Raw genomic sequence first — 27,258 nt, 5'->3', positions numbered from 1 at the left:
AAATGCATTTCTTGGTTCCTGGCTTTCTCCTGATCCAGCTCCAGCTGTTACCATCATTTTGCGAGTGAATCGGTAGCTGGGAGTTCTTTCTCTTCTTCACTCTGTCTCTGTCCCTCTTTCATGTAAATGAATAAATCTAAAAAAAAAAAACCCCACCAATCATTTTATTTGCTTCTCTGCTGCCCTTCATTTAATGAAGACCAGAAGTTGTAGAAGTTCAAATAAAGGCAGAAAAGTTAAATTCAGACAGAAACTGACATTTTATTAAACAAAAGGGGCTGTGCCATTTTTCAAGCCAGCGTTCCACACTTAGGGCAGTTTAAATGAGTGAAAGCAGATTTATGTGCCAGGAAACATGTGGATCACGTTCTTTTCTCTGAGGTAAGATCTGAAGGTTATATCAATATCAGAGACAGACTCATGACATGATATGAAACTGTGTCAACTGACAGCCCAAGCCACACAGTCTGTGTCCTATTTTTAACAGTGAAATAATCCAGAGACAATAACAATTGTTCAAAGTAGATTTCTATCTTTGAGCTAACCTGGCTCTATTTGTTTGATTTTTCTTTGAAAGTCAAGAGTAACTCACTGTTGATGCAAAATCACAAAAAACAGAAATGATACAGTCTTCCAGGCTGATACAAATGAAACAAATCTACTTAGAAGCATACATATGTTCTTCACCTGCCTCCATTTGGCCTGCGTTACTTTCCCTAGGACTGGTCCTTGACTCGGGAGAATTTGAGGATTTATTTCTCTTTAGACTCACTTTCTGAGTGCTACATCAAGGGAGGAGCAGGGTTTCATTGTTAAACTTTATAGATAGTAAACTGAACCTAATTAAAGCCAACCCATTACTTCAAGTCCATTTAGATGTATTGATAGTTTTAAAAATATGAGTAAATTTTCAATGAAATCATGACAAATTAACTAGCCTCAGATGAGCACAGGAATTCACCCCCAGCTGCACACATTTTGTTGCTATTCTTGTTCCAGAGACACAGCTGATAAGAATGAGGGCTCTAAGCATTTTCCCTGTATCCAAATACTTTAATCACCAACACTTGATGATCACAGGCTTATCCTTGTTCTCTGTAATTATTTTGGGATGGTCTTCATTTAACATAAAAGTGATATCTCAGAAGTATAAAGGAAGGAGTGAAATCAATAAAAATCACATGGAATCACTGGTTTCAATCTGTGCACAGTGTTGTTTGAATTTGTGATGCTAAGGTCTTAGTTATGAGTAAAAGTAAGAACAAATGTCTTTAAGGGGAAGAGAAGGATTGTATTTATATTTTAAAAAAGTTCTTAAAGAGAGGGAAAAGCCCAACATGCTAGATTGTCTAAATAAGCGAACACACCAACAGGCTAACTAGCAAAAGTAAAAAGACATGGAGTATAGTGAAGTGAGCCTGTCCTTTTGCTTCCCGACTCACAGAATCTATGGTTGACTTGGGTAACAATGCAGTTAAACAACCAAACCCATTTACAGCAATCAAATCCAAGTGCATTTGAGAATTAGTCTACATATAATTGTGGCAAAATTGAAAACAAATATTGTCTTCAGATTAGCAAAAATAAATTCAACTTGTGCTTTATGATCTTCTTAGTTGATATTGGCTTTTAAAAATCTATTTATTTATTTATTATTGCAAAGTCAGATATACAGAGAGGAGGAAATACAGAGAGGAAGATCTTCTGTCCAATGATTCACTCCCCAAGTGACCACAATGGCCAGTGCTGCACCAATTCGAACCCAGGGGCCAAGAACCTCCTTCAGTCTCCCACAAGGGTGCAGGGTCCCAAGGCTTTGGGCCACCCTTGACCGCTTCCCAGGCCACAACCAGGGAGCTGGATGGGAAGTGGAGCTGCCAGGATTAGAACCAGTGCCCATAAGGAATCCCAGCGCATTCAAGACAGGACTTTAGTCATAAGATCACCACACTGGGCCTGATATTGGCTTTTTTAAGAAGTTGCCAGAGGTCACAAAATTGCTACAATATATCAATAGAAATAATACTTATCATAGAAAGGATTTTCTAGCCACATTTCCACATGAGTGAGCTTTCCGTTCTGTGTCAAATGTTATAATAAAATCCTTTTCTCCAATTTTTACGATGACATTTCTGAGGCTTTAACTCGGGGCTAACAACATCTTTCATTTAAAATAATCATACTATCAAAGTTGGAAAATTGTAGTGCATCTGTTCTAGTGGTTTGAAAACATTTTCTTAGAACAGATTTTTTTTTTCTTTAAAGAAATATCCAGGATTTCCCTAGCCAGTAGAAATGAACTGTTGCAACGGGATGGGAACAGTAGGTGATATTATCTTCCCTCTTCAGCGAGGACTCTATTATGTTCCAATCCTATCATATACCCACAGCGCTGAATGAAGAGCTGATGTACCTTCAGCTTGACAACATTGCTATAGACCATTTGCCCTATTTTACTGATATGGAAACAAAGACACAAAAGCATTCATTCTGTGGTGGCTTAACCAATGTACGCATCCGTGCAATGAGGAAGTTCGAACTATCCCCCTTAGTTCTTGAATTCTAAGCCTGCATCTTTTCCCTATCACTAGCTCTAGCCCTCAGGGTTTGGGAAATATACCTGGGACACAGCAAAAAGTGGTTTGGCATAATTTGGAAATCTTTGCTGCCTTACAGTTTTTTATTCTCAAGTGTGAAATTTCAAGTTAAAAGACAGACAGGGATAAAAATGATACCTATATCCTTTTCTTACCTCTCTCCCTTTCCATCACTGTCTTGCAGATAAAGAAATGAATGTATGAATAAATACATGATTAAACAGTGATTAATGAATGAACCTTTACCAAAAGAGAGAGCAGAGACTTGGCTAAAGAGGTCTTAATCTACGTCCAGGGAATGATTTATTTACATTTTTGTCGAAAGATATCCAATGCAACTTTGGAACTAGTGGAAGGAGGGTATAGTTTACTATAATTCAGAAGCAATGTCAATATGAAAATTTGTTAAGGAGATAAAGCATAAATATTTGCAAAAAAATATAATATTTTACTTGCTATTGTTTTCACATAGGGAGGCACTCAAAAAGTCGGACAACTGCAGCGTTTTATACATTGAACATATTTCTCCAAGAATATTCTGCAGGTTATTTATAAATTACCACTGCACTCCCCCACTTTGCCATAAGCAGCTATCATTCATTTTTAATTTACAAAACATAAGAAGTGAATTCTTACATCTCATCTAAGCAACAGAATTTATATGATTCCATGGTAATAGTTCTATACTCTCATAGATTGTTAGGTACTGTCTACTGCCTTATTAAGATTAGGGCTCCACATTACAAATCTCAAGTGAGCATTACTATCATTGTGAAATTAACTGTATGAATTTTATTGCCAAATGAACTACTTCCACTTCATTTGACCAAAGAACACCAAGAATTCTGTTCATTTCCATCTCTACTATAAGCAATCAAAGAAAATTGGTGCAAAAAGATTGCCTCTAAACTATCGAAATGTATCTTGTCTGTTTTGCTCCGTCCCTACTACATTAATTTTATCTTGAATTAACTCATTGGAGGGCATTCTGATCATTTACCATAAGTTTTATGAAAAAAAAAACACAGCATTAGAAAGAATCATATCAACAAAAACCAGCAATAGGGCTGGTTCTGTGGTACCGCTGTGGCACAGTCTGGAAGGCCACCCCTGGGACACAGGCATCCCATTTGGGAGCTGGTTCAAATCCTGGCTGCTTCATGTCTAACCCAACTCTCTGCTAAAGTTTTGGGGGAAGAAATAGAAGACTGGTACAAAGTACTCGGACACTGTCATCTTTGTGAGACACCTGGATGTAGTTCCAAGCTCCTGGCCAAACCTGGGCCATTGTGGCCATTTGCAGAGCCAACCAGTGCTGAAAGATGTCTTTTTTTCTCTAACTCTACCTTTCAAATAAATAAATAAACCTTTAAAAGGTAGCAACAAAACAATAATAGTGGCTACTATATTCTTGAGTCTTCTTGTTGTGTTAAGTATAATGCTAAATGTTTTATATGTTTCATCTCATTTCATCTTTAATAGAATTCTATGGAGAACAATCACAGAAGATAGACAGGATTTGAACTGAAATATGTGATGTTCCCCAGCTCATCATATTTACCTCTATTTGCTACACCTCCTCAACTCTCTTGTATAGTTATAGTAACTGGGGCAGTGTAGACATTATTGAAAACAAATACCGAGAATGTACAAAATAATTCTCACCTTTGACCAATCACCCATTCGCCAAACATAGCATTTCGAATAATCCTCACAGTCCTCAGCCTCCCTGGGTCTGGTAGAGAGCACACATTTCTTTCTGGGATTGGTGCACCTGACAGTCCGATGACGGACTCCTTTGCCACACTTGACTGAGCACTGAAAGATAACATCACGAGATTTTAGATAAATATGTCCAATAGGAAATGTAGATTCTGTTATAAAGATAAGATTATGTTAACTGTAGGTTCTTTAATCAGCTCTCCTAAGCTCATCACTCACATAAACCAGGGAAAAGAATTAAATATCAGTTTACTGGCAATACCAGGCTAAGTACTCATATCAAAGCCCAGACACATGGCCTTTAATAAGCAGGGTTAAAGATAAAACATTACAGAATATGGAACCATTACTATAGACAGTAGTATAATAAAGACATGAAATCATTGATTTAAATGTGGATAATAGACAATGGGCACAATTTAAGTTATGAAATTTTACATAAACATTTTAATCATAATTATGTCAAGAAATTCTTCAGTTTCTTTTTCCCTAAAGAAATGTGAAAAAAAAGTCAAATCTTCACAGACTATCATTTCACAGAAGACTTTACAATGAAAAGAAGCAATTAAAACATGAATTTCTTTACATAACTCTATACCCCTAGAAACCACCATTCTAAATGCTTATATGGAGTGAAAATGCAATTTTATTTTGAAAGTATAGCTACTTCCATAAAAATGCTGCTTATGAAGATAATACATTAGGCTGGAGCACATATGTCTGTTTCACTAATCTTTTTTTCAAAAGATATATTTATTTCACTTTCTATGTTTACAAACTTATTTATAAGTACTATCAGCACAATTAATGGATAGTGAAGAAAAATATCAATACTCATGCAGAGAGATTCTGGATATAGACAACATGGCCTTGTGCTAGCTATCAGTCAGAAAAGAACAAGAGAAAGCAATGTTGCAGGTACTGCACCTCGGACCACACTCCTGCCTCCCACACCGTCATACAGTCCTGGCCTTCACAGCGCTGGGCGGAGGCAGGTTTAGGCCCAGCACAGTCCGTCTCATGGGCTCTAACCAGGGTTCCGTTGCTCAGTTGCTGGGTGCAGGCCACCTGTCTGTTCTGCATCCCTTTCCCGCATGTCCGTGAACACGGTGTCCATTCTGTCATCATCCACCTGCAAATAAAGCAACAGGTACTGGAATCAAGTTGGGGGACATGTACCTAACAAATATGCTAACAGGTCTACAATTAACAGAAGACTTATAATAACTTTATACATTTTTTTTTCACTAATATCAGGCATTTTCTCCAAGACACACAATACTTCTTATTTCTTATCTCAGGCCTCAATAGAACTCAAAGTTTACTTTTTATTATCCTGCTCATGGCATGCCACTGTTTACCAATCATCATACTGCCTTCCTGGGGTTTCTTTATTATGTATAAAACTGACACTATCCAGGAGTTATTTCTTGTTGATCTAAATTTCATAGTAGCCCCATGTTTGCGCTACGACCATCATGGCCATTTACTAACAAAGGAAAACCAAGACATGGAGGTTTAGTAACTTGTGAAGGATGGTCACATGCTCTGGAGTCAGAAATAGGAAAGCAGCAAAGAGGCTGTAGCCCACTTTGTGAGACACACCCAGGTATTAGCCAAATAACAGATGTGTGTGTGTGTGGTTGAGACTCCCATCTTACCTGGAGCAAGCATTAGCAAGGCACTATGTACACCACTGGCCACAAGAGTTCTGTGACCGGGACACATCCTTTTGGATAGAGCTAAGGTACTTCTTCAGGCTGGCCACTGTCTAACTCGTACTTGATCACAGGCATTGGAGAGAAGGACCCAGGGTTGCACAACTTTTAAAGTGTGTGTTTACCTATGTGAAAAGAATTTGAGCTCATGGTCTCCCATGTGAATGGCAGGGACTCAACTACTCGAGTCATCATTGTGGCTTTCCAGGGTGTGCATTAGTAGGAAGCCGGAACTGACACTGGAGTGGGACTCAACCTAAAATTTGGAATGCAAGAGTTCCAAGAAGTGTCTTAACTTCTGTACCCAGTGCCTCCCCCACAGTTTTGAGCATTATGCGACTTCACCTATCAGGTCCTTACAACTCCAACAACATTTCTAATTTCACTGATTCAATCCACAAGTATTTTAGTTTCTTGGGGCAGAATTTTCTTTTTCTTCCAAACCATTATGAGCAGAGGGCACAGATTTACATCATTTCCATCTCCAAGGATCACTCATTCAAACATGTCTCCACATTTACTTCAAGAAGACATCAACATCTATGAAAGCAAACCAATTCATAAAAATCGGCGTTTGTAAGATACCTACATCACTGAAAATTCTCCCTGTGTTTCTCTTTCCTGGGAAAACCTTCTAAGGGTTAAAACCTACACTATTTGCACAATTTTATTTTAGCACAGGGGAATAGTCTTGAGGACTTGAGGTTAATACTGGGTGTCTCCTGGTTGTGCACATTATTGAAATAATACTACTAGCTAGAAATTGCAATTTTTTTTAATTAGTAAAAGAAATGTTTTGCTGTGGCCTGACATACAGTAATGCTGATGAGACTATATAAGAAGGCACTAACGATTTTTGTGACAAAAGTGGAGTTAAAAGATGAAGTGTTTTGGGCACAAATACATGTTTAAATCCATTCATATTTTCTTTTATAGTGCACACTTCCAATGTCCTTTCTGAATCCTCAGTGTGCAAGGTGTGTAAATATCTCAGTACATTTAAAGTGCTTATCCTCATACACAGGCTTCTTTTGCTTCATCTCCCACTTGTTTGGAAAATAAACAAAACGTTGAGTTTACTTCCAAAACATTTTTTTTTGTTTTTACCTCATGGCATACAACTTACATTCCTCCTCCACCCAGATCCTTGGGTATCAGCTACTAGCCCGTAACTCCTAGAGAAATATTTCCAGGCCAACCATGTTGCAACCTTTGCTTCTCAAGGATTTACCAGATGCTCCCTGGGGATATAGGGATGCTCCAAAGCTGCCTAAAAAATTGACTTTGTGTGTGTATTAAATACATAAGTTACTCAGAAACACAGATCAACGTCTGTTCTTATTTGCACTGAGGATACTTCTCATGTAACTAAGCTTGTATATTCCTAGCAATGATCCAAATTTTGAGGAAATCATACTTGTTCAATTCTAGTGTTCCTGTCTGTAAACACGGAGCAATAAATTACTGTATGCTTCTTTGTTTGAAAAAGGAAACATTCCACAATAACATTTGGAGTGCTGCACTGACTGGCACAAGGCTCTTGTTTGCTGGTCCATGTGGTATGATGTGGATCTGTCATTTGGTTTTGGAATGCCCTGCTTGATTTTTTTTTTCTAAAGTGTGAATAAGTATGTTCAAAATTTAGTTTATGCTTCATATTTCCTCAGTGGAATATCCAGGAAGTAATCACAATTTAAATCCTACAGATACCTTTTCCTCCAAGTAAGAAATCCAGGAAAGTACATGAATTTATAAATTTTCAAAATTAAATGCATTTTCCTTATTTCCTGTGTCATGATAAAAAGAAAAAGATCATTTATACCTTGGGAAAACTGCCTCAAACTAATGGCTAAGCATACAATTTATTCTAAAAGGAGAAAATGTTTTTGTATCACACATTTTATATAATTTGAAATGATCCCATTTTCTTTAAATGTCAGCAGCCTCCTTCTTACAAATCTATTCAATGGAATCATTGTCTCTGTTACATTTGACATACCAGGTACCATCAGGTGGTCTTTCCAATCAATAGAAATTAGAATGTCTTCCCAGGACGAAGAAAGAGAAGAGACAGTAGAAAAAACAGCCATTCTGTATCAGCAAGTGTTGGAAAGTTTTCCTAGGATAACCCTTCACATTTGCCCATGTGCAATTACTTTCCAATATTTGGGCTCACGTCACTGACATCACTTCCCAGTGCTTCAGCATCTATGGCACAGGAAGGAAGATAATGAACCCTAACAAGACGACTTCCTGTCTTTAGTGGTAAAAAATTCTTACTGGAAAAACACACTGACTTTTTGCAACTATTCCCTTTCCCAAGCCATTATTGAGCAATTCCCTCCTTGTCCCTTCCCTCCCAAGATAACAAGTAGGTGAATAGAAAATGAATGGTATGTGCGATACACTCTGCTCCTTCAGAGTCCAAGTAAGAGACTGGCCAAGATGCTCAAGTTCTCACTGCAGCTGACTCAAGAGTCCCAGTTGTTTGGAGAAAGTGGTGCTGTTTCATAGCAATGGAAAACTATATACTGTGTATAAAAGAAACTGTGTTCAAAAAATAATTAAACATTAAGCATAAGATAGGGTTGAACTTTAGTATCTGTTAAGTAGGACAGAAAAAGAAAATTCTCAGGAATGGAGGTTAATGGTCAGGTTCCATGTCCTGTTACTGCCGATGCTAAGTCCAAAAACACTGTTCATGTGTTGGTCCAGTCCTGGATGGAAAGGACCCAATGATAATTTTTCTGGGTCACTCTGCCCAATGAATCCACTGCAGCATAAAACAAAAAAACACAACACTTTACTACATGGACTCCTTTTGGAATTAGACTGAAAATTAGACACCAAGGAAGACACAATGTACATGACCAAACTGAAAGCTGATCAATGTACATTATTTTGTACACTATTTACATTATCATTCTTCCCACCTCTTCATTTAGAAGCATTTATTGGTAAGGGGTAGAGTTGTTGGAGTAGGAATACAAAACAAAAAGAAAAAAAAAGAGAATATCTTAAATATATAAATCCACAGCAAAGGGCTTTGAAATTTCAACACTGCAGAGGAAGAAAGTATTTCAAATTTTTCTTATATCTCTGCTTAAAGTGGCTTGAGCCAGATTTATAGTGCTTAATTACTGAATTTGACAAGAAGTTAAAAAATAAAATGAACTCAAGATGGCATACTATATGAAAAAATGGTGAGAAGAAAGGGGATTGAGAAACCAGAACTGAGCAAATGCTTAGATGAAACAAATTTTAAAAACATTGTTTAAGGCAGACAACCTCAAATGTGATTTAACAGACAACTGCTGTCCCCAGGCTGTACTTACTGAATGTGATGGTGTCCATGAGGGAGATACTACACATTCTTTGCATATGCAAGTTGCACAGTGCATAAATTTGCTGTGACATCACTGGAGAAGCTACTAGGAATGGGCCATCAATCCTCTGTCTGCTGACTAAGATCTTCACCAAATTCCTCAGTGGAACAATAATGTAAATATTCCTGTTCCTATCTTATTGCAGAATCAATCTAGCCTTACATTCTTTCAGACACCCTGTCTAAAAACGTTTTGGACTTTTGACACCAGGTTGGAGTCCCGCTCTAGCTAGCATTAATTATTGCATGGAAGCAAGTAGATTTTCAGAAGCATCATAATGACAGCCATGCCAAGCAGTTTTGCTGTTAGATCACTCCAAAATTAAACTCAGGTTCCAGTTATTTATTTTTGTCTATCTTTCCAGTTATTAAGTATCTTTGTTCATTTTTCTGATGCTGTAACAGAATACTGTAGACTAGGTCATTTATAAAAGAAATTGGTTTAGTTTGGCTCTTGTTTCTTGAAGTTGGGATGTCTATGGTCACTGTGTCAGCATCTGCTCAACTTGGCAGTGAGAGTTTCAGACTGCATTAGCTCATGTCGGAAAGGAGAAAGAAGGAAGTTAGGAAGAAAGCAGAGAAGGCTAAGCCAAGGGGTCCACAGTGGCTTCTATCTAGTAGAGGAAGTCAGGACCTAGCTTGCAGTACCAGCGACCCACATTGCCTTTGTTCTTGGTTGGGTTCTGAGGCATGGCCAGTCCTTCTATTTACATCAGCCCTATCAAGTTCTAAAACATCACTTAGCAGAGAATTCGGGAACCAACAATTAAATTCAACTAAATAACCAAGAATTTGACAGGATCATACCCCAATTAATCAGCAATTGTAGCCAGGCTTTAACTCATGCTTTCTTAACCTCCTCCCCTTCCCTAATCCCACTAAGTGATAGTTTTCACCTTGTGGAGATCATAAAATCATAAATCTTGAACCTATTTTCTTAATCTGTGCTTATTTAAAAGATCTTGGTGCATATCCCTTTTTGAGGAATTTGAGACAATGTAATTCCAATCATTTCCTGCCTGTGTTTTACAGGCTACAGTTTCATGACTCAACAGTGCTTTAATGATCACTGCAAGAGGGTTACCTTGTCTGACATGGCTGCTCATTGCACTTTCGAATCTGTGGCTCAGGCTTGGTTAGGTATTTGCATTTCTTATTGTCCACAATGCTGATATTTTTGCTCATAATTTTTGTACAAGACACCATTGTCTTCCTTTCGCCTGAAAAGAACAAATATATTCGTAAAGGAATGACGTCATAGACCTTTATACAATGAACATGGAACACGCTTACAGGCTGACTATACTTTTCAAACAGGTTTTGAAGGTATTTTAGATTAGATTGACAAAAATGTTATTACATATAATATAACAAAATGTGTTCCTAGACTTACAAAGTGTCAACTATAATTTTTCTCTTGAGTAGGCAAATTTTATATTACAAAATGATTATGAAAAACTAAATTGACAGGATAATTTAAAATATAACCACCTTTTAACATTAAGTGATTGAAAGCAGTACTTTTCAGAAAATCTTAGGAATCTGATTTTTGTAATGAAGCGTGAATGCACTGAAACATGCTCATGGACTTGTGCACATTTTATTGTTTGGCTGTTTTAGGGAAATGAGTTTATATTGAGCTTAAGATTCTTATTCTTTTAAAACATATTTACTTTTCATTTTATTTGGAAGTCACAATGATATAGACACAGAGAGATCTTCAGTGCACAGACTCACACTTAAATTGCTTGCAACAACCAGGGTTGAACCAGGCTATGGACTGGAGCCTGAAACCCAATTTGGGTATCTCACATGGGTGGCAGGGACATAAGTATTTCAATCATCACGTGTTATTTTCCAAGTTATATATTAGCAGGAGGCTGAATGAAGCAGGGAAGTAGGACTTAAAACAGGCACTGTGATATGAAATGTCCCAAGTCAGTGTTCTAAATGGGGTTTTAACTCTTATACCAATGCCTATGTCAGAATTTTATTCTTATTATAATGAGAATCCAGTGATTCTAAAAATACATATTCCTAACGTATCATCATGTCTTTTAAGAAAAAAAAAACCATGAGACTTAACATATTTCACTACCTTTCAGAAAACTGCCATTTTTGTTTTCTCTGTTTTGATAAAGTCTGAGTATAGAAGGTAAAAGTGAGAATCTGGATGCTCTTTTCATTTTTGCATGCGTCCCATAAGCATAATTCCTTGGGAATTCTTAATTGATTTTAACTTAAACTGTCTTGAGAAGCATGTTCCTAATTTCCTTTTCTCTAGAGAAATCTTATATGTAATTTTCCTGAAAGGAAAAGCAAAGTAACTTATTTTTAACTGTTGTTTGACATTATAAAATAGCCAAAACAGCCAACAGATGGTCACGAGACATTAGCATTAACAAGAAGTCATAAACTGTCTGGGTATGATTGAAAGGTCCATTAGTTGGAGTCCTTTGGCTGCTAGGACATAATTAGGAAGCAGGGAGCATTCATGTTCTTCAGGCTAAACATGGAAACCTGGGCAGGTGGCAGAGAAGCCACTCTCTCATTCAAGTAGCAGAAGGTGAGTGAACAAACCCCAGAAGAAGGAAAGAGCTATAGAGAGATACTTTGAATAACTCTGGAGAAGTTTTTGCTTTAACTTGAGGTTGGGGACATGAAGAGACAGCAAGGTTATGAAGTGAAAGGGACAGGCACAGTTCATGATACTGTGTGTGGTTGGAGTTTGTCTCAAGGCCCTTGTGGCCACTGGTCCTTTGGCACAGACTCATCGAGTGCCACAGGGTCCTGGTAGAAGATGCATGTTCAACTGTTCAGGGAAAAGAGCCGTTTCTTGCATGGTGCTAGGCTCAAGGCAGGAGGAAAGAAGTTCCTTTCCCTCTCAAATGTACACATAGCTCCACCATCAACTGTAGTGCAGAGCTCCTACATTTATCCATATTAACACAGCGATAATACATGCACATGCAGGCATGGCTGTCATTACCATCTACCTATCTTATTGCAAAAATCATTTAGTCTGTCTTCTTACAGAGATAGCAGAATGTTGGCCATTATTATTGCCTTTTTGGATAATCTCAGTGTTTGATGAAATGTAAATGATGCTATAAAAGCTTGATATGGACAACAAATACCAGGCAGGAAAGCAGTACTTTTCTACTCTTACCAGGAACATATGAAACTCTAAGAGTCTACACCAATGCACCAACAAAGGCATGGAAACAGACATGCAACAACAGATGAAAAGTTGTGTATCAGGACAGATGTATTAGGAATAATGCATGATTTCTAGGAAGAGGCAGCCCTATAGCAGGGTTCTATGGCTTGGCAGAACCAGCATGGCTAGATAGTCATGCCCTGAGTGATACTGATGTAGTATACGAACTATCAACATAAATGCAATGGTTTCCAAGTCTCTGGGGCTGACCCCTGCAGCTCACATGGCAGGCAATTTTATGCTAACTTAAAGTAAAGGAAAGGAAAGGCAAGCTTACATGCCAGACAATCACCCACAGGGATCATTAGAACATCATCTGGCAGAGCATAAAGAATTGGGAGTAACATTAGCTCCTATTATATTAGTGTTCAATACCCTACAACTAAAAAAAGAATTCCAAATAAATGTTAGAGCAGCAGAAATAATTAAGCTCACTTAATTACAAAGAAAGAAAAACTGACTTCATAAGGTAGGAGCTATCTAAATGAATTTGGTATAGCATTTCCTTCACCTTTCTCCTTGCAACCTAAGTTTCAGGAACTCTTTTATGACCTGATACACATTAAATAGATATCAGTAACTTCCCGTATAATGGTAGCATGTATTCAGTGTTATCACTATGTTATCAGGAGACATAGGTAATGACAGGTTTAAAATAAGTGTGTGTTTACAAAATACAGATGATAATTTTAAAATCCAATTTGGAACATTCATAATCAAAAGGCTCCTCTACAGAATAGATGTGGTTTCCTAAACTAATTTAAATAATGGCACTTTGTCAACTATAGCACAAACAGATGAAGACAGACCTTGTCCATAAAGCTTTTGTTGAACATAGAAGTAACCACAGAATAAATATCTAAGAGCTAATTATACTGATTTTTTTCAATCCTTAGAAAATATCAAACATCAATTTGTTATACTGAAGTTGACATAACTAATCTATTGAAGAAACAAAATTTTGATAATTAGAAAGGTATAGGCATTGACTCAAAGCTAGGGAGCATCTAAGTGGAGCTCTAAGAAAGTTTCCAGTCACGCGTCACGTCCGTCATGCCATCAGCACACTGTATGTTATAATGCAGCTCCCGTCGTGAGGTTTTTGTGGGTTTTTTTTGGCAGTTAGGGAAAGATTTGTCATTAGTTTTTATACTTTACTAAACAAAAATAATGAATCAAGAAAGAAAAGTGCTACTATAACATGGACACATTATCTTATTATACAAATAATATCTTCAAGCCATATGCTATTCTTATTGGTTGATTTCTTTCTTTTTGACATTTTCATGTCCCAGTCAACACAGACAACTTTCATTCTAGCTTTAACAAAAGTATCTAAACTAAAAGCATCGAATACTGTGGAACTTATGGAGGAATAGAAAGAGAGGAAATACCTGGTGCCTTGCATGAACCATGAGTAGCTGCAAACAGTTGACAGTTTGTTACTTGCCAGATGGCCATTAATGTCACATTTTTGGTCATTCTTATTAAGTTGGTCTTAGGTAATCCAGTTTGATATTTCAAACACAATTCTAAGCTTAGTAGAGTAACCATTATTCACTCAGAGCTTTGCCAAACTTGGATGAAACTGAAAAGGGTGGGGATTGATTTTATGTGTGGGTGTGCTTTTTGCTCTGATGATATTTAACAAAGACTGGACATAATATCACATGAGCTTTATTTTCTAGTCTTATAGATATAAGTGAGCATCTCTTTTGAAGAAGAATTATTTATTTACTTGAAAGTCAGTTGCAGAGAGAGAGAGATTGGAGAGACAGATATCTTCCATCTGCTTGTTCCCTCTCCAAATGTCCACAGTAGCTAAGAGCCAGGAGCTTCTTCTGTATCTCCCAAGCGGGTGCTGGGGCCTGAATATCTGTGCTAATAAAATTATTAGAATGATTTCTATATAGATGCCTAATGTAAAATTTTAAAATAGTAACTGAAACTTCAATTTACTTCCTTATGCATTAAGTTATGATATTGTTGCCAGTTATTTCAATGTATTAAACTTTTTCTCATTTATTACTGGCAATCCAGTACCTTATAACAGCATTAGAAAAACACCACAACACGCACTGAGATTTTATAGTGCTCTGCGAGCGTTTCTTTGCTCTTACCTAATATATTCCTATGAAGTAGAATAATGCTATTATTTCTGTTTGCTGTGGAAGATAAATTTTGCATGAATCTGTTTCCAATGTTCTGTGCTTTGAACTTACTCTCATTCAATTCATGAATTTGCTGAAAGATTACAGAACTCTTCCTGGCTATAAAAATGATGATATAAATTCAGAAATGATGCGATGCTCGAAATCCTGTCCATGGAGTTTATTTATGAACTGCACAGGAAAATAATATCTAAAAGCCCAGAAATATTTTGGCATTGAAATGAATATGTGCCCTATTAATATAGCCAGAGATAATTGAAAACTGTTGACTAAACATAATGGAACAGCAAGCAGAGGGAATCAACTGAAGTGCAAATCCTATTGGAATTGAAAACAAGTAGAAGGGCTATTTTACCATATCAGTCACCTGAAATAAAAATAAGAACATGCCTAAGTTCCTATTTAATACATCCAGAGAAAACATAAATAATCCCTTGGAGACAAGTTCTACTTTGTAGAAAGAACCTGCGTTAAGCCTGCTCAGTCATTCTTGAAGGCAAATTCAGGAGAAAAACAGGCTGCACTTTAGGAGTCCTGATTCTCATCTTGGCTTCACCCCTCAAGAGCCATGTGACCTGGGGAAGTCACTTCATCTCCATTGACTTCACTTTCTCATGCTGATAATTAAGAAATCATGTCGGGCCCGGCGCGGTGGCGCAAGTGGTTAAAGGTCCTCGCCTTTCACGCCCGGGATCCCATATGGGCGCCGGTTCTAATCCCAGCAGCCCTGCTTCCCTTCCAGCTCCCTGCCTGTGGCCTGGGAAAGCAGTCGAGGACGGCCCAAAGCTTTGGGACCCTGCACCCGCGTGGGAGACCCGGAAGAGGCTCCTGGCTTCGGATCGGCATAGTATCGGCCCGTTGCGCTCACTTGGGGAGTGAAACATCGGACGGAAGATCTTCCTCTCTGTCTCTCGTCTCTCCTCTCTGTATATCCGCCTTTCCAATGAAAAAATAATAAAAATAAATCTTTAAAAAAAAAAAAAAGAAAGAAATCATGTCTTAGGGCCCTGTGCGATAGTGTAGCGGTTAAGGTCCTCACCTTGAACGTGCCAGGGTCCTATATGGATGCCAGGGTTCTAATCCCGGTGGCCCCGCTTCCCATCCAGCTCCCTGCATGTGGCCTGGGAGAGCAGTCAAAGATGGCCCAAGAGTTTGGGACCCTGCACCCACGTGGAAGACCGGGAGGAGGCTCCTGGTTTCGAATTGGCTCAGCTCCAGCCATTGTAGCCACTGAACTATCAGATGGGAGATCTTCCTCTCTGTCTTTCCTCTCTGTATATCTGCCTTTCCAATAAAAAAATAAATAAATCTAAAAAAAAATCATGTTTTAGAAATCCAGCATTTTGGGGCTGGCACAATGGCTCAACTTGCTAATCATCTGCTTGCAAGTGCCAGCATCCCATATGGACACCAGCTCCTGTCCCGGTTGTTCTACTTCCCATCCAGCTCCCTGCTTATGGTCTGGGAAAGCAGTGGAGGACAATCCCAAGCCTTAGGACCCTGTACCCAAATGGGAAACTGGCTCTTGGCTTTGGATTAGCTTAGCTCCAGCCATTGGGATCATTTTGCAAATGAACCAGCATTCTTTTTGACTCTGAAACTAAAACAATTTATACTGAAATGCTGTTCTTTAAAACTTTAGAAACTAAAAAAAAAAACTACTCCAGGAATCAATTAATATAATTTGTGGAAAATAATTTTAGCCCTTAACAATTTGCTCTAAGGCTGACAAGTTCTCTGTTTCACTGCTTCTGATGATACAGCTGTAAAAGGACAAAAGCCACAGGGAGGATAATAACTCATTGGCCAAGCATTTTCTTGTCTTTTAATGAAAGTCAATTTCCTTGATGAGTTTTCAGTGCTGTCCTATGTACTGATAACCTCCACATCACATCCCTCCTACACAGCCAGTACTGTGATGAAGTCAGGGATGATCAATGGGCTCGTGGACTTGGACTCAGAATCTAGCCCTGCACAGTTACATCAAACTGTAATGGTGCAGCTTTTCATTTAGAATAGGCTTGTTGCAGTTTGTCATTTTTTGTTGTTGGATTTCTGCTTATTATAACAATTATTATTAATTATTTGGAGACAGAGCCCATCTGCTGGCTCACCAAATACCTATAATGGTCTAGTTTTGGCACAGCCAGAACTTCAATCTGGGCTCTCCATATTTGGGTGGCAGGGACTCAACTGCTTGAACTATCACTGTTACCTCCAAAGGTCTACATTACCAAGAGGTCAAATTAGCAGCAGATCATGGTTGCTAAACCATGTAATCTGATAGAGGATGTGGGCAAATGCCGAGGCTAAATGTCTACCCCGTTGCTTTTATTTCTTATTGGGTTGGAGGATGTGCACCCTTTAAGTGACTTGGGCCTGGCATCAGGAAAGAATAGGTGAACAGATTATTAAGAAATCCAGTATAAGGGGGCTGTTAGCAGGTAGGAATGGCTGGAGGGTTCTAGAGGAGCTTAGGTCATGTGCTAATAACAGGACCAAAGAAGAAACATGGACTCTGAAAAGCTCCTCTGACAAGGATGGCATATTTTTAAAGAGTAACTTGCGGTCCTTTTGTTGTGTTACCTTGTCTGCGCTAGAGCCAAGAGTATGGTATTTAATTTCATTCCAATCAGCCTTTGCTCTGTGGCTCCCCAGAAAGCCATGCACTACAGGAGACACGGGACAACACCAAAGCTCTGAGAACTCTGGCAGTGACAACCTAACTGTCCTTGCCATCACTGATAAGCAAAATATGCCTAAGTTTTATGTCTATTTTCTATCATCTTCTGTATTCCAAGCCTTTCACACAGTTCTTTGTCCTCAGTCTAAAAACTCTCCTGCTCCATCAGACTCCATAACCCAACAATCCTACCACCATTCCAGTGTGTCTTTCAAGCTTTTCCAAATCTTTGCTTTTGTCTTTATATAATTAAATTTTTTCTTATTTTATTTTTATTGGAAAGGTGGATATACAAAGAGGAGGAGAGACAGAGAGGAAGATCTTCCATCCGATGGTTCACTCCCTGAGCAGCCACGATGGCTGGAGCTGAGCCAGTCCGAAGCCAGGAGGCCAGAGCTTCTTCAGAGTCTCCCACACGGGTGTAGGGTCCCAAGGCTTTGGGCCATCTTTGACTGCTTTCCCAGGCCACATGCAGGGAGCTGGATGGGAAGCGGGGCCACTGGGATTAGAACCCTGGTGTCCATATGGGATCCTGGTGTGTTCAAGGCAAGGACTTAAGCTGCTCGGCCACCGTGCCGGGTATATAATTAAATTCTAAGATTTATTATTATCAACTCCCTGCACACAACATCAGTTTCATTAACTGTTCTTATATTGTCATACTCATCTGGGAATCTCTAAACTGATCAAGAACATCTATATTATATACTATCCATAGATGGAAGGCAACATACCCCTGGAGGTGTGGGGAGTGGAATCATATGAAATCATGACTACTCACCTCAAGTGGTACGGTACCATCAAAATGTACACACCTGTTCTATCCATTTTCATTCTCTAAGTGACCATTTCCCAACCTAACTCGTCAAAACTTTAGACTTTAGTACTTCCTTTTCAACACTTTCACCCTTGATAAGGCAAGCTTTTTGGAAAAAAATTGTGGCACCTCCCCCCAAAAGTAACCCCACAAATACTGAGAACTTATGATTTTTCCCTTGGGCTATGCATTTTTGTCCAAAGACCATTTCAGCATCTTATCTGAATTTGTCTTCAGAATAATTTTGCTCCTTTTTGTATATCATTAATTTCCTGTTTTATTGTACAAAATGGACAGATCAAATAATGATGTGTGCAATTCCCTACTCAAAACAATTTAAAAATTCCTCTGATTTACCTGTGGCCATATGCCTCTGCTCATCTTTCAACAGCCTTCCTTTCTCTAATTCTTCTGCCCTTTTCTCTTAAATATATTCCACTTAGATTTTGAGCCAAACACTTCATTAAAAATATTTTTACAAGGTCTCTTAATTACCATCTTTCTATCATAATAATTAATGATAATGCATTTATAATATCTGTATGTTTAAACAAAATGATCATTTGTCAGTCCAGATGTTTAAAAACGTATCAACAGCTTTGGATACAGCTAGTCAATCTTTCTCGTTCTAAGACATTTTCTCACTTGTACAATAGGAGTATTGTAGTGGTCATGTTTTTTTTTTTTTTTCTCTCTCTCTCTCCAATGCTGCTAGCTGCTTACTTTAATCCACTTTTTTGGATTCTCATCTTTCTAGACTATAAGTGCTAGAAGACCCCACATCCCAGTCCTTTAATGCACTTGTCCTTTCTTTACTCAATTCTTTGGTGACTTCATCCACTTTAAGTGTTAAGACTCCATCCTTAGGTTGTAAATCTCTAGCCTAGTATCTCATGAATGTCTGACTTGCCGACTAATTGCTTCCTTGACATCACATATATGTCATCAACAGGCACCTCAAATTTGCATTGATCTCTAGTCCCTCCTCATTCTGCTATCCCCGAGATTTGTCTGGTTAAACTTTGTTCTGCCAGGTGCTTGGCAAAAGTCATTACCATCGTCCTTGAAACATCTTTTCTCCTAACTCCACATCTAGTCTATCAACATAATATGTTAGTTCTACTTTCAAAATACCCACAGACTCTGACCATTTCACTCTTCTCCCTTGCTACCACCATAGTCTAGTTATGATCAATTTTATTCCCATGAATTATCATAGTAATCTCCTTACTGATTGTTTTGCCTTTGTCCTTTTCTTCCATTTAGTCTGCACTCAACTCAGAAACAAAAACAACCTCTGAAAACAGCAAGCCAAAATAAGTTTTTCCTTTATCCACATCTCTTCATCAGCATCCTGTGTCACCCCATCAACAGGAAGGCTGCTTTCTTGAGCAATCAGCTCTACTTTTGGCTCAAGACTTTTGCTTGAAACATCTAGGAGCCATCGCTGCTGGTTATCACACAAACCTACTTGAGACTTGTCAGTGTCATCTTCCCTTGGGGGCCATCCCTGACCATCGTATTTAAAATTATACCTATCCTTCTCTTCTCATCTTCACTGCCTTATTTATTTCCTCCCTTGACTTTTTAAAAAAGATTTATTTATTTTTACTGCAAAGTCAGATATACAAAGAGAAGGAGAGTCAGAGAGCAGTATCTTCTGTCTGTTGAATCACTCCCCAAGCAGCCACAACAGCTGGAGCTGAGCCTATCCAAAGCTAGGAGTCAGGAGCTTCTTCCAGGTCTCCCACGTGGGTGCAGGAACCCAAGACCTTGGGCTATCCTTGATTGCTTTCTAGACTGCATACAGAGAGCTGGATGGGACTTGGGGCTGCCAGGATTAGAACTGGCACCCATATGGGATCCTGGCAATTGCATGCAAGGAGAGGACTTTAGCCACTTGGCTATTGTGCCAGGCCCTGATTTTTATTCAGTGTCACAGTTTGAAACTGTGCTACTTATTTGTGTGCTTGTTGTGTCTTTACCATCACCAACAACCTCCCTTCCCTGAACACTGCCCTCGGGAGAGTCTCTCTTGTACCCTCTCCATGCCAGCTGCAGCAACGCTGCATGAAAGCAGGCATTTCAACAGTTTCTTGGAGAGAAAACACAATGGACGGTGCACTGTTTCATGCCGATGTGTTCGTATGACACAAAATAGAAGCATACATCACAATTTTGCATAATTAAACATGTTGCTTTTTAACTTTGAAAGATTATTTCTTTAGAGGTATAGAAAATGTGTTATCAATTGAAAAAGAAAACGGAAGTAATTTGTTTCTGACATACATAGATACAAAGAGAAGCATGAAGTCTCATGTCCTCCTCTCTTACTTCTGCTTTACAATTAACTGGTTCAGTGATCAACAACAGACCCCCCAAATTGCAGTACATATGTGTCTCATTGGTAAAACAAACAAGTTGGATTAAATGCAGGAATTTGACACAACTGCTAACATACTGCTTGGGGTCATCTACACCCTATATCACAGAGTCTGGGTTAGTCCTGGATCCCATGCTTCTGATTCTTGCTTCCTGCTAACGTGCCTCTGGGAGCAGCAAATGATGGCTCAAGTGCTTGGGTCCTGGTCGCCACATGGAAGACCTGGATTGAGCCCTGGTGGCCTGGCTTTGGCTTAGCGCAGTCTTAGCATTTGTGAATGGAAGATTTTTTGGTTGCTTGGTCCCTCTTGCTCTCTCTCATAGCCTTGCAAATAGAGAAAAAAGAAAATATAAAAATAAAAAATATTTAAGCACAATTTTAGAAAGGTTCTATAATTTTTGAGAATAGTAATACACTCTTTAGAAATAACAAATTTGGGGGCCTGGCAAGGTGGCATAGTGGCTAAAATCATCATCTTACATGTGCTAGTATCCCATATGTGTGCCAATTTGTGTCCTGGCAGCCCCACTTTCTATCCAGCTCTCTGCTCGAGGCCTGGAAAAGCAGTTGTAGACTGCCAAAGGCCTAGGGGCCCTGCACCAGTGTGGAAGACCCAGAAGAAGCTCCTGGCTCCTGGCTTTGCAATGGTTCAGCTCTAGACATTGTGGCCGTTTGGGGAGTGAATCAACAGATGCAAGATCTTCCTGTTTTTCCTCCTCTCTGTAATTCTGCCTTTCAATAAAAATAAATAACTCTTTTATTTGGGCCTGGCATTGTTACACACAGGTTGGGCTGCTGCCTGCAATGCTCACATCAAATATGGGTACCAGTTTGAGTCTTGGCTGTTCTATTCCCAACCCAGTAATCTGGTAATGTACCTGGGAAAGCAGCAGAGAATCTCCCAGATGCTTGGTTCCCTGAAGCCCATGGAAGGGCTAAAACAAGTTCCTTTCTTTGTCCTGCCACAGCCCCAGTTTTTGTGGTCATTTGGGAAATGAACTAGTGTATGGAAGAACCACCCTTCCTCCCTTTCTTCTTTTCTCTTCTTTTCTTTTCTTTTCTTTTCTTTTCTTTTCTTTTCTTTTCTTTTCTTTTCTTTTCTTTTCTTTTCTTTTCTTTTCTTTTCTTTTCTTTTCTTTTCTTTTCTTTCCTTCCTTCCTTCCTTCCTTCCTTCCTTCCTTCCTTCCTTCCTTCCTTCCTTCCTTCCTTTCTTTCTTTCTTTCTTTCTTTCTTTCTTTCTTTCTTTCTTTCTTTCTTTCTTTCTTTCTTTCTCTTTCCCTTCCTTTTTTTCCTCTGTAATTTCATATTAAAACAAGACATAAAAAACTAAAGACATGTGCATGCTCTCTATATTTACCTTAAGTATATTGATCTCATAGCAGCAAATTCAATTCTGCTCTGCTAAAGTACCATTACATTTAGTCCAGATCAAAAACTCATGTGGAATATACATAGCTTAGGATTTAGAAATTCTAAGATTTTACAGAAGTGATACATTGCATGTCTCTCCTCTCTCACTCTGTGTGTGCAAATTAACAATTTGAATGATACCAAAGAGATTCGGATTTTTAACTAAATACGTTACTCAGTAGAATACAATGAGTAATCATATTAATGAGATATGTAACCAACTTATAAATAGCATTTCTTAATTTGTGGACTGCTTGCCACAAAATAGCTCAGACAGTTATCCACTAAATTATACATGTATGCATATGGATTTTGAAATTTCACATTAGGGATTTTGATTTGTCATTAATGATTCATCAGAAGCCACCTGCTGTTTTGCAAAGATAAATATTTTAAAAAGCATCACCTCCTCCACACGTGGCATCACAATCTTGCCAGCCTGTGTGCGTCCACAGGAAGAGGGGGTCGGGTGCTTTGGTGCTCTGGTTCTCTGGAAGAGGCTCTGAGGGGATAGTGTATTCGTAATGAAGACCATAGTTCTGATCTTGAAACAGGAGTACCTGTAGGATGAACATGATCAAGGCATATGAGTCAAACCAGAGCCACATCCATGTGAGGGATTTAAGGATCTCGCAGCCTCACAATGCTTGCTGCTTGATGAGCAACCTTCTTTAATATAGAGCAGAGAGGTAAAATCACTCGCAAACCATCCTGCTTTTGTATAGACTGAATTGCCACACTCACCTTTGATCTAAAGACATCAGGAAGGAAAGCAATTTGAATGAGGTCAGAGCTACCAGATAATTTTCTTTCAATCTGATGGTCTAATCAGAGTTGCACGAAACATGACACATGTAGATGATGAATTTGGTGGAAGAGTGGGGATTTGTGGGGGCAGGAATGTACAGTTCAAAATCAAGACATGATCCACAAAATATTAGAAATGTAGCCTTCCCATTCATTTGAAAAGGAGAAATGGACAGGCAGTCTTTAGATTAACAGAGAAGGAAAGGTCCCCGGACATCACTGCCATTCCAGAGGATGGAGCTGAAAGCCAACCAGAGGAGAAGCACTGCATTCCATGTATGCTTATAGTTAACTTCTATTTTTGGAAATGTTAGTGATTTTCCATTTCTAGTAAATGCTGTTTTCTTTGAAAATAAATCCATGTTAAAATGAAATTTTAAGTAAATATTCATAGTGTAGTTATATGCATATATGTAAACAGTTCACTAAGCCATGGGAGTGACTGCAATGAATAATAAGCAGGGCTCATGTGTGTTTTGTTCTCTGGCATGCAGTACTAAGCTACATAATGGATCGTCATGGGCACTTACACACATGTGTACCCCAGACATATTTTAGTGAATGAATCAGTGATATGTTACTTTATGAATCTACTTAGAACAAATATGTCCCCAAACTCCCCAAAATACATCATTTTAGCAGATATTGTGACTTTCTGAAGGAATTCACGTAATACAATGGGATGCATATAAATAAGCTGTTATGCCTAAATTTTCAAGTGATGCTAAATTCCTTTTTTAAGATTTATTTTTTATGTATTTGAAAGTCAGAGTTACAGACAGAGAAGGAAAAGGAACGAAAGGGGGAGGAGGAAGAGAGAAAAAGAGAGAGGGGAAGAAATCTTCCATCTGTTGGTTGGCTTCCCAGAAGGTCCCATTGGCTGGAGCTGTACCAAGCCAGGAGCCAGTCGCTTCTTCTGGTTTTCCCACTCGGATGCAGCATCCTAAGCACTCGAGCTGCTTTCTCAGGCACATTAGCAGGGAATGGGGTTGGAAGTGGAGCAGCTGGGACTTGACGTACTACTACCCATCTGGCATGCTGGCATTGCATCTAGAAGCTTAGCTCGTTGTGCCATAAAGCTATCTCCATCATGCCAAATTATTAAGTCACTTTGTTCAATATATTATACTGAGATAGTTGTAAAGATAATTTGTAATTAATTCTGTGAAAAAAACTGAATAAGCCCAAGGTAAGCTGTTTCTGTTATATTTTCATTACATCTTTTTATCAAAATTTAATATATCAGTATATATTATTGATCTAAATATAATATCTCAATATATCGCTACAACTACTAGGACATAGTTAGATGTGTGTATTGGCAATCTTATGTGCTGAAATTATGAAGCACCTCGATTAGGAATAAAAATAACACTTCCTAAGTTTTTAAATACCAACATACTGTGTGCTGATTCAATGTGTGTTATAGTGCTGATTTTAGCTTAAATTATCTTATTTTAGATTGTCAGATATAAATGACTTTCATCCTGATGAGTTTAAAGAGCAAGAATTTGAATGTCTTAAAAAGGAGTGCAAGGTCACAAACAATTACGCATTTTTAAATTGATGAAATGAATATAAAAATAACAGTTATCTGCCAACTTACTAATAACACGAAAACATGTCTGTTTTTCTTAACCAACTGCCATTTCATTGACAGAACCTTAGATTGTCTTTGTATTTCTAATGCACTTGAAATAAAGGCATTGGCTCCAAAGCCATTACCTCTTTCTTAAACCCTTTGAAATTGGCAGTATCCTTTGCAAGAAGGAAAGTGTGACCATGTTACAGGCGAGGGGCACATACTGACACATGGCAGCAGAAGCTGTTGCCTTTCAAAATTTAGTACCAGCTTTCAGTCTGCAATAGTCATTAAAGAAAAATATCTTAGAAGTGCAGTTTCCCTTGGATTACTGAATAAATCCAGGTCACATAGATGCCTTCTTTTAGACACAGTTCACTGACTTTAATTATGTTTCATGCTTCCAGGAAAAACCATGGTAATTACCAGGCAGATTACAGATTCTGTAGCAGGAAAACTCCCTGTGCTCCACTCTGGGGTTCCCTGTAGACTGTTGTAAGATTTTGAAGTAGAGGCGCTCAGTAGAGCCTTCATCTACTTCCACTAAAAATGTAGGTGATATTAACACAAGGCAGGCAAACATGATGGTGTTTTCTGTAACTCAATGCTTAAATCACTGCAGCCAATAACTTTATCTTCAATAATCCAGTCATGGAAGGATCTAGACATTGCTCCTGTCTTCCAACCCTCTCTGGAAATGGCAAAGTAAAGTTTCCAAGTGAAATTACAGAATGGGATGCAAGGAAATTTTGGAGAGACACACAAAATAATTATTCAAATTTACATGCATGTTTACAATCTAAGTACTTGAATCTAAACTTTATGTAGGAGAAGGAGCATAGAAAAATAGAACATTGTTCACAGCTAATTAATTCATTGGGCTACATTATGTACACTACTTAAATTTTGTTTTATTGAGTTCTTCTAAAACTGTTAAGCAGACTTAAGGGATAATAATAATAATAATAATAATAATAATAATAGCAAGAAGGATCTGGCCGGAAATGCAGACCACAGGTCCAGCTTCAGACCAAACGAATCAGAATGTGTAACAAGGACTCCAAGTAATTTCCAGGCATGTTAGTATAGGAGTAGCAAATGGGCCTCTATGGGACTTCAAGCTTTAGCTCCTAGACTAACAACAGGGATGTCTTCATCTGAAGACAAATTCAGCTTCAATTGTACAAAAATATCAAATAATGCGGCATGATACACCCCACATAAATAATCAAGTACTTGTGTTTTAGAGTAGTTTGATGAGTGGGGTTTGTTAAAAGAGTCTGAACTTTAGGTTTAGGTTGCTCCTAGAATAATAAACTCACTCCAGCAGTGCACTCGCTGTATTCCTCCGGCTCCTGGGCCGCATCACACACATCTCTAAGTAGATGTGGCATGTGGAATTACTGACAGCCTAGGAAGAGTCCCTTTGTACTGATTCTTGCCCTCCAAACTTTATCCTAACTCATATCTGGTCTTTTGCTCTATGATGAAGAAAGTTATCTCAAACATTTACTGTGGAAGAAAACATAGAGTTAGTTGAGAGCACAGCAGGATATATTTATCAAATTGTTTTCCCAGGTAAAATAATATCTCCTGCAAAGACATTTTATATAGAGTCAGACAATGGCACTGTATGAAACACTATGATTTACCATGTAATTGCATTCTCTTGACAGACAACTGTTCTAGTTAGTAAATATATGCTTTTAGGCAAAGGCAGCTCCTATTTTCCAGTGCTCTATCTCTACACTGGCTCTGTGAATTCATAAAACATTGTGTTCCTTTTGTAGAAACTGCTTTTAGGTATCATGATTTAAAATACATTTTAAAAACATTAAAAAAAGTCCACCTCCTAATTTTAAATGATTATCTAACATTCAGTTTCAGAAAAAAAAAATACAGGAGAGGACCCAATGGGAAGATGGTTGTCATGAGAAACTGATTATGCAATGTTACCAACCCGTCCCTCATACCAGGAGATGTAAAGGCGCTGTAGTAGGACCTTTGGCAGAGATCTTCTCCCAGAGGCCTCGTCTGATGTAATGGACAGTGGTTCCAGCTAAATTGAATGCTCCAGAGTGTTCAATCTTCCAGTCACTATTAATAGACTGTTTGCCAGCATCTCGGAGAGCTATAAAGAGTATTATGAGCATTAACCAGTCAGCATCACTGTTCAATATCCACATAGCATTGCTTCATTCAAAGAATCCATTGATTTCTAAAGCCAGTGGAGCAACACACAATCAGAAGTGAACCAAGAGGTGTTGGGAAATGTTCTCAATGACAGCACAGTATCCAGGCAGTCCTTCCTTCCAGAAGCTGACCACAGCCCAACAGTCACAGTCACATGTATGCATTTACTTTTACCTCTCCTAACTTCCTAGGACACTTCCTAGGACACTTGATGTCTGAAAACCTGGAGGTGTGGTGGGAGACAGCAGAAGCTAGGGTGCTTAGTCATTTGTTTTTTAGAATATTACTATGTCAGGATTCTATGTATGTGTCTTTTGTACCCAGTGACCCTACAAACACAGAGAAGGCTAATACCACATCATACATATGCCCTATGTCTTCTATGGCCTTCTAGGAAAATGTGGGACTTAAGAAAGAGAATTCATCAGTATGTTAATTAACATACATAAAAATAGCAAATGTACAGGTAAAGAAACAATTTAGAGATAATGTTGGTTTTAAAAACAGACTTAGAGCCTTTTAATATTTCCAGATGGTGATTTTATTTGAGCAAGAATGGAAGATAAATTG

The 27,258-nt window shown here is 38.4% G+C and overlaps 1 protein-coding gene across 1 annotated transcript in view; it reads right to left on the bottom strand.

Moving 5' to 3' along the window:
- ADAMTS19 (ADAM metallopeptidase with thrombospondin type 1 motif 19) overlaps nucleotides 1-27,258 on the bottom strand; it is a 171,939-nt gene that overhangs the window by 12,108 nt on the left and 132,573 nt on the right. Inside the window, exons 17-21 of the mRNA XM_040976406.1 lie at nucleotides 26,469-26,626; nucleotides 22,513-22,666; nucleotides 10,507-10,642; nucleotides 5,247-5,451; nucleotides 4,263-4,415 (exon numbers count right to left, since the gene is read on the bottom strand). Coding sequence (XP_040832340.1) covers nucleotides 4,263-4,415; nucleotides 5,247-5,451; nucleotides 10,507-10,642; nucleotides 22,513-22,666; nucleotides 26,469-26,626 — 806 coding nt within the window. The remainder of the gene's footprint in view (nucleotides 1-4,262; nucleotides 4,416-5,246; nucleotides 5,452-10,506; nucleotides 10,643-22,512; nucleotides 22,667-26,468; nucleotides 26,627-27,258) is intronic.

Source organism: Ochotona curzoniae, unplaced genomic scaffold (assembly GCF_017591425.1).
Source record: "Ochotona curzoniae isolate NIBS_2020 unplaced genomic scaffold, NIBS_Ocur_1.0 contig_1, whole genome shotgun sequence".
Taxonomy (NCBI): Eukaryota; Metazoa; Chordata; class Mammalia; order Lagomorpha; family Ochotonidae; genus Ochotona; species Ochotona curzoniae.
Note: the sequence above shows the minus strand (reverse complement) of the source record. Positions and strands in the feature narration are given on the sequence as shown.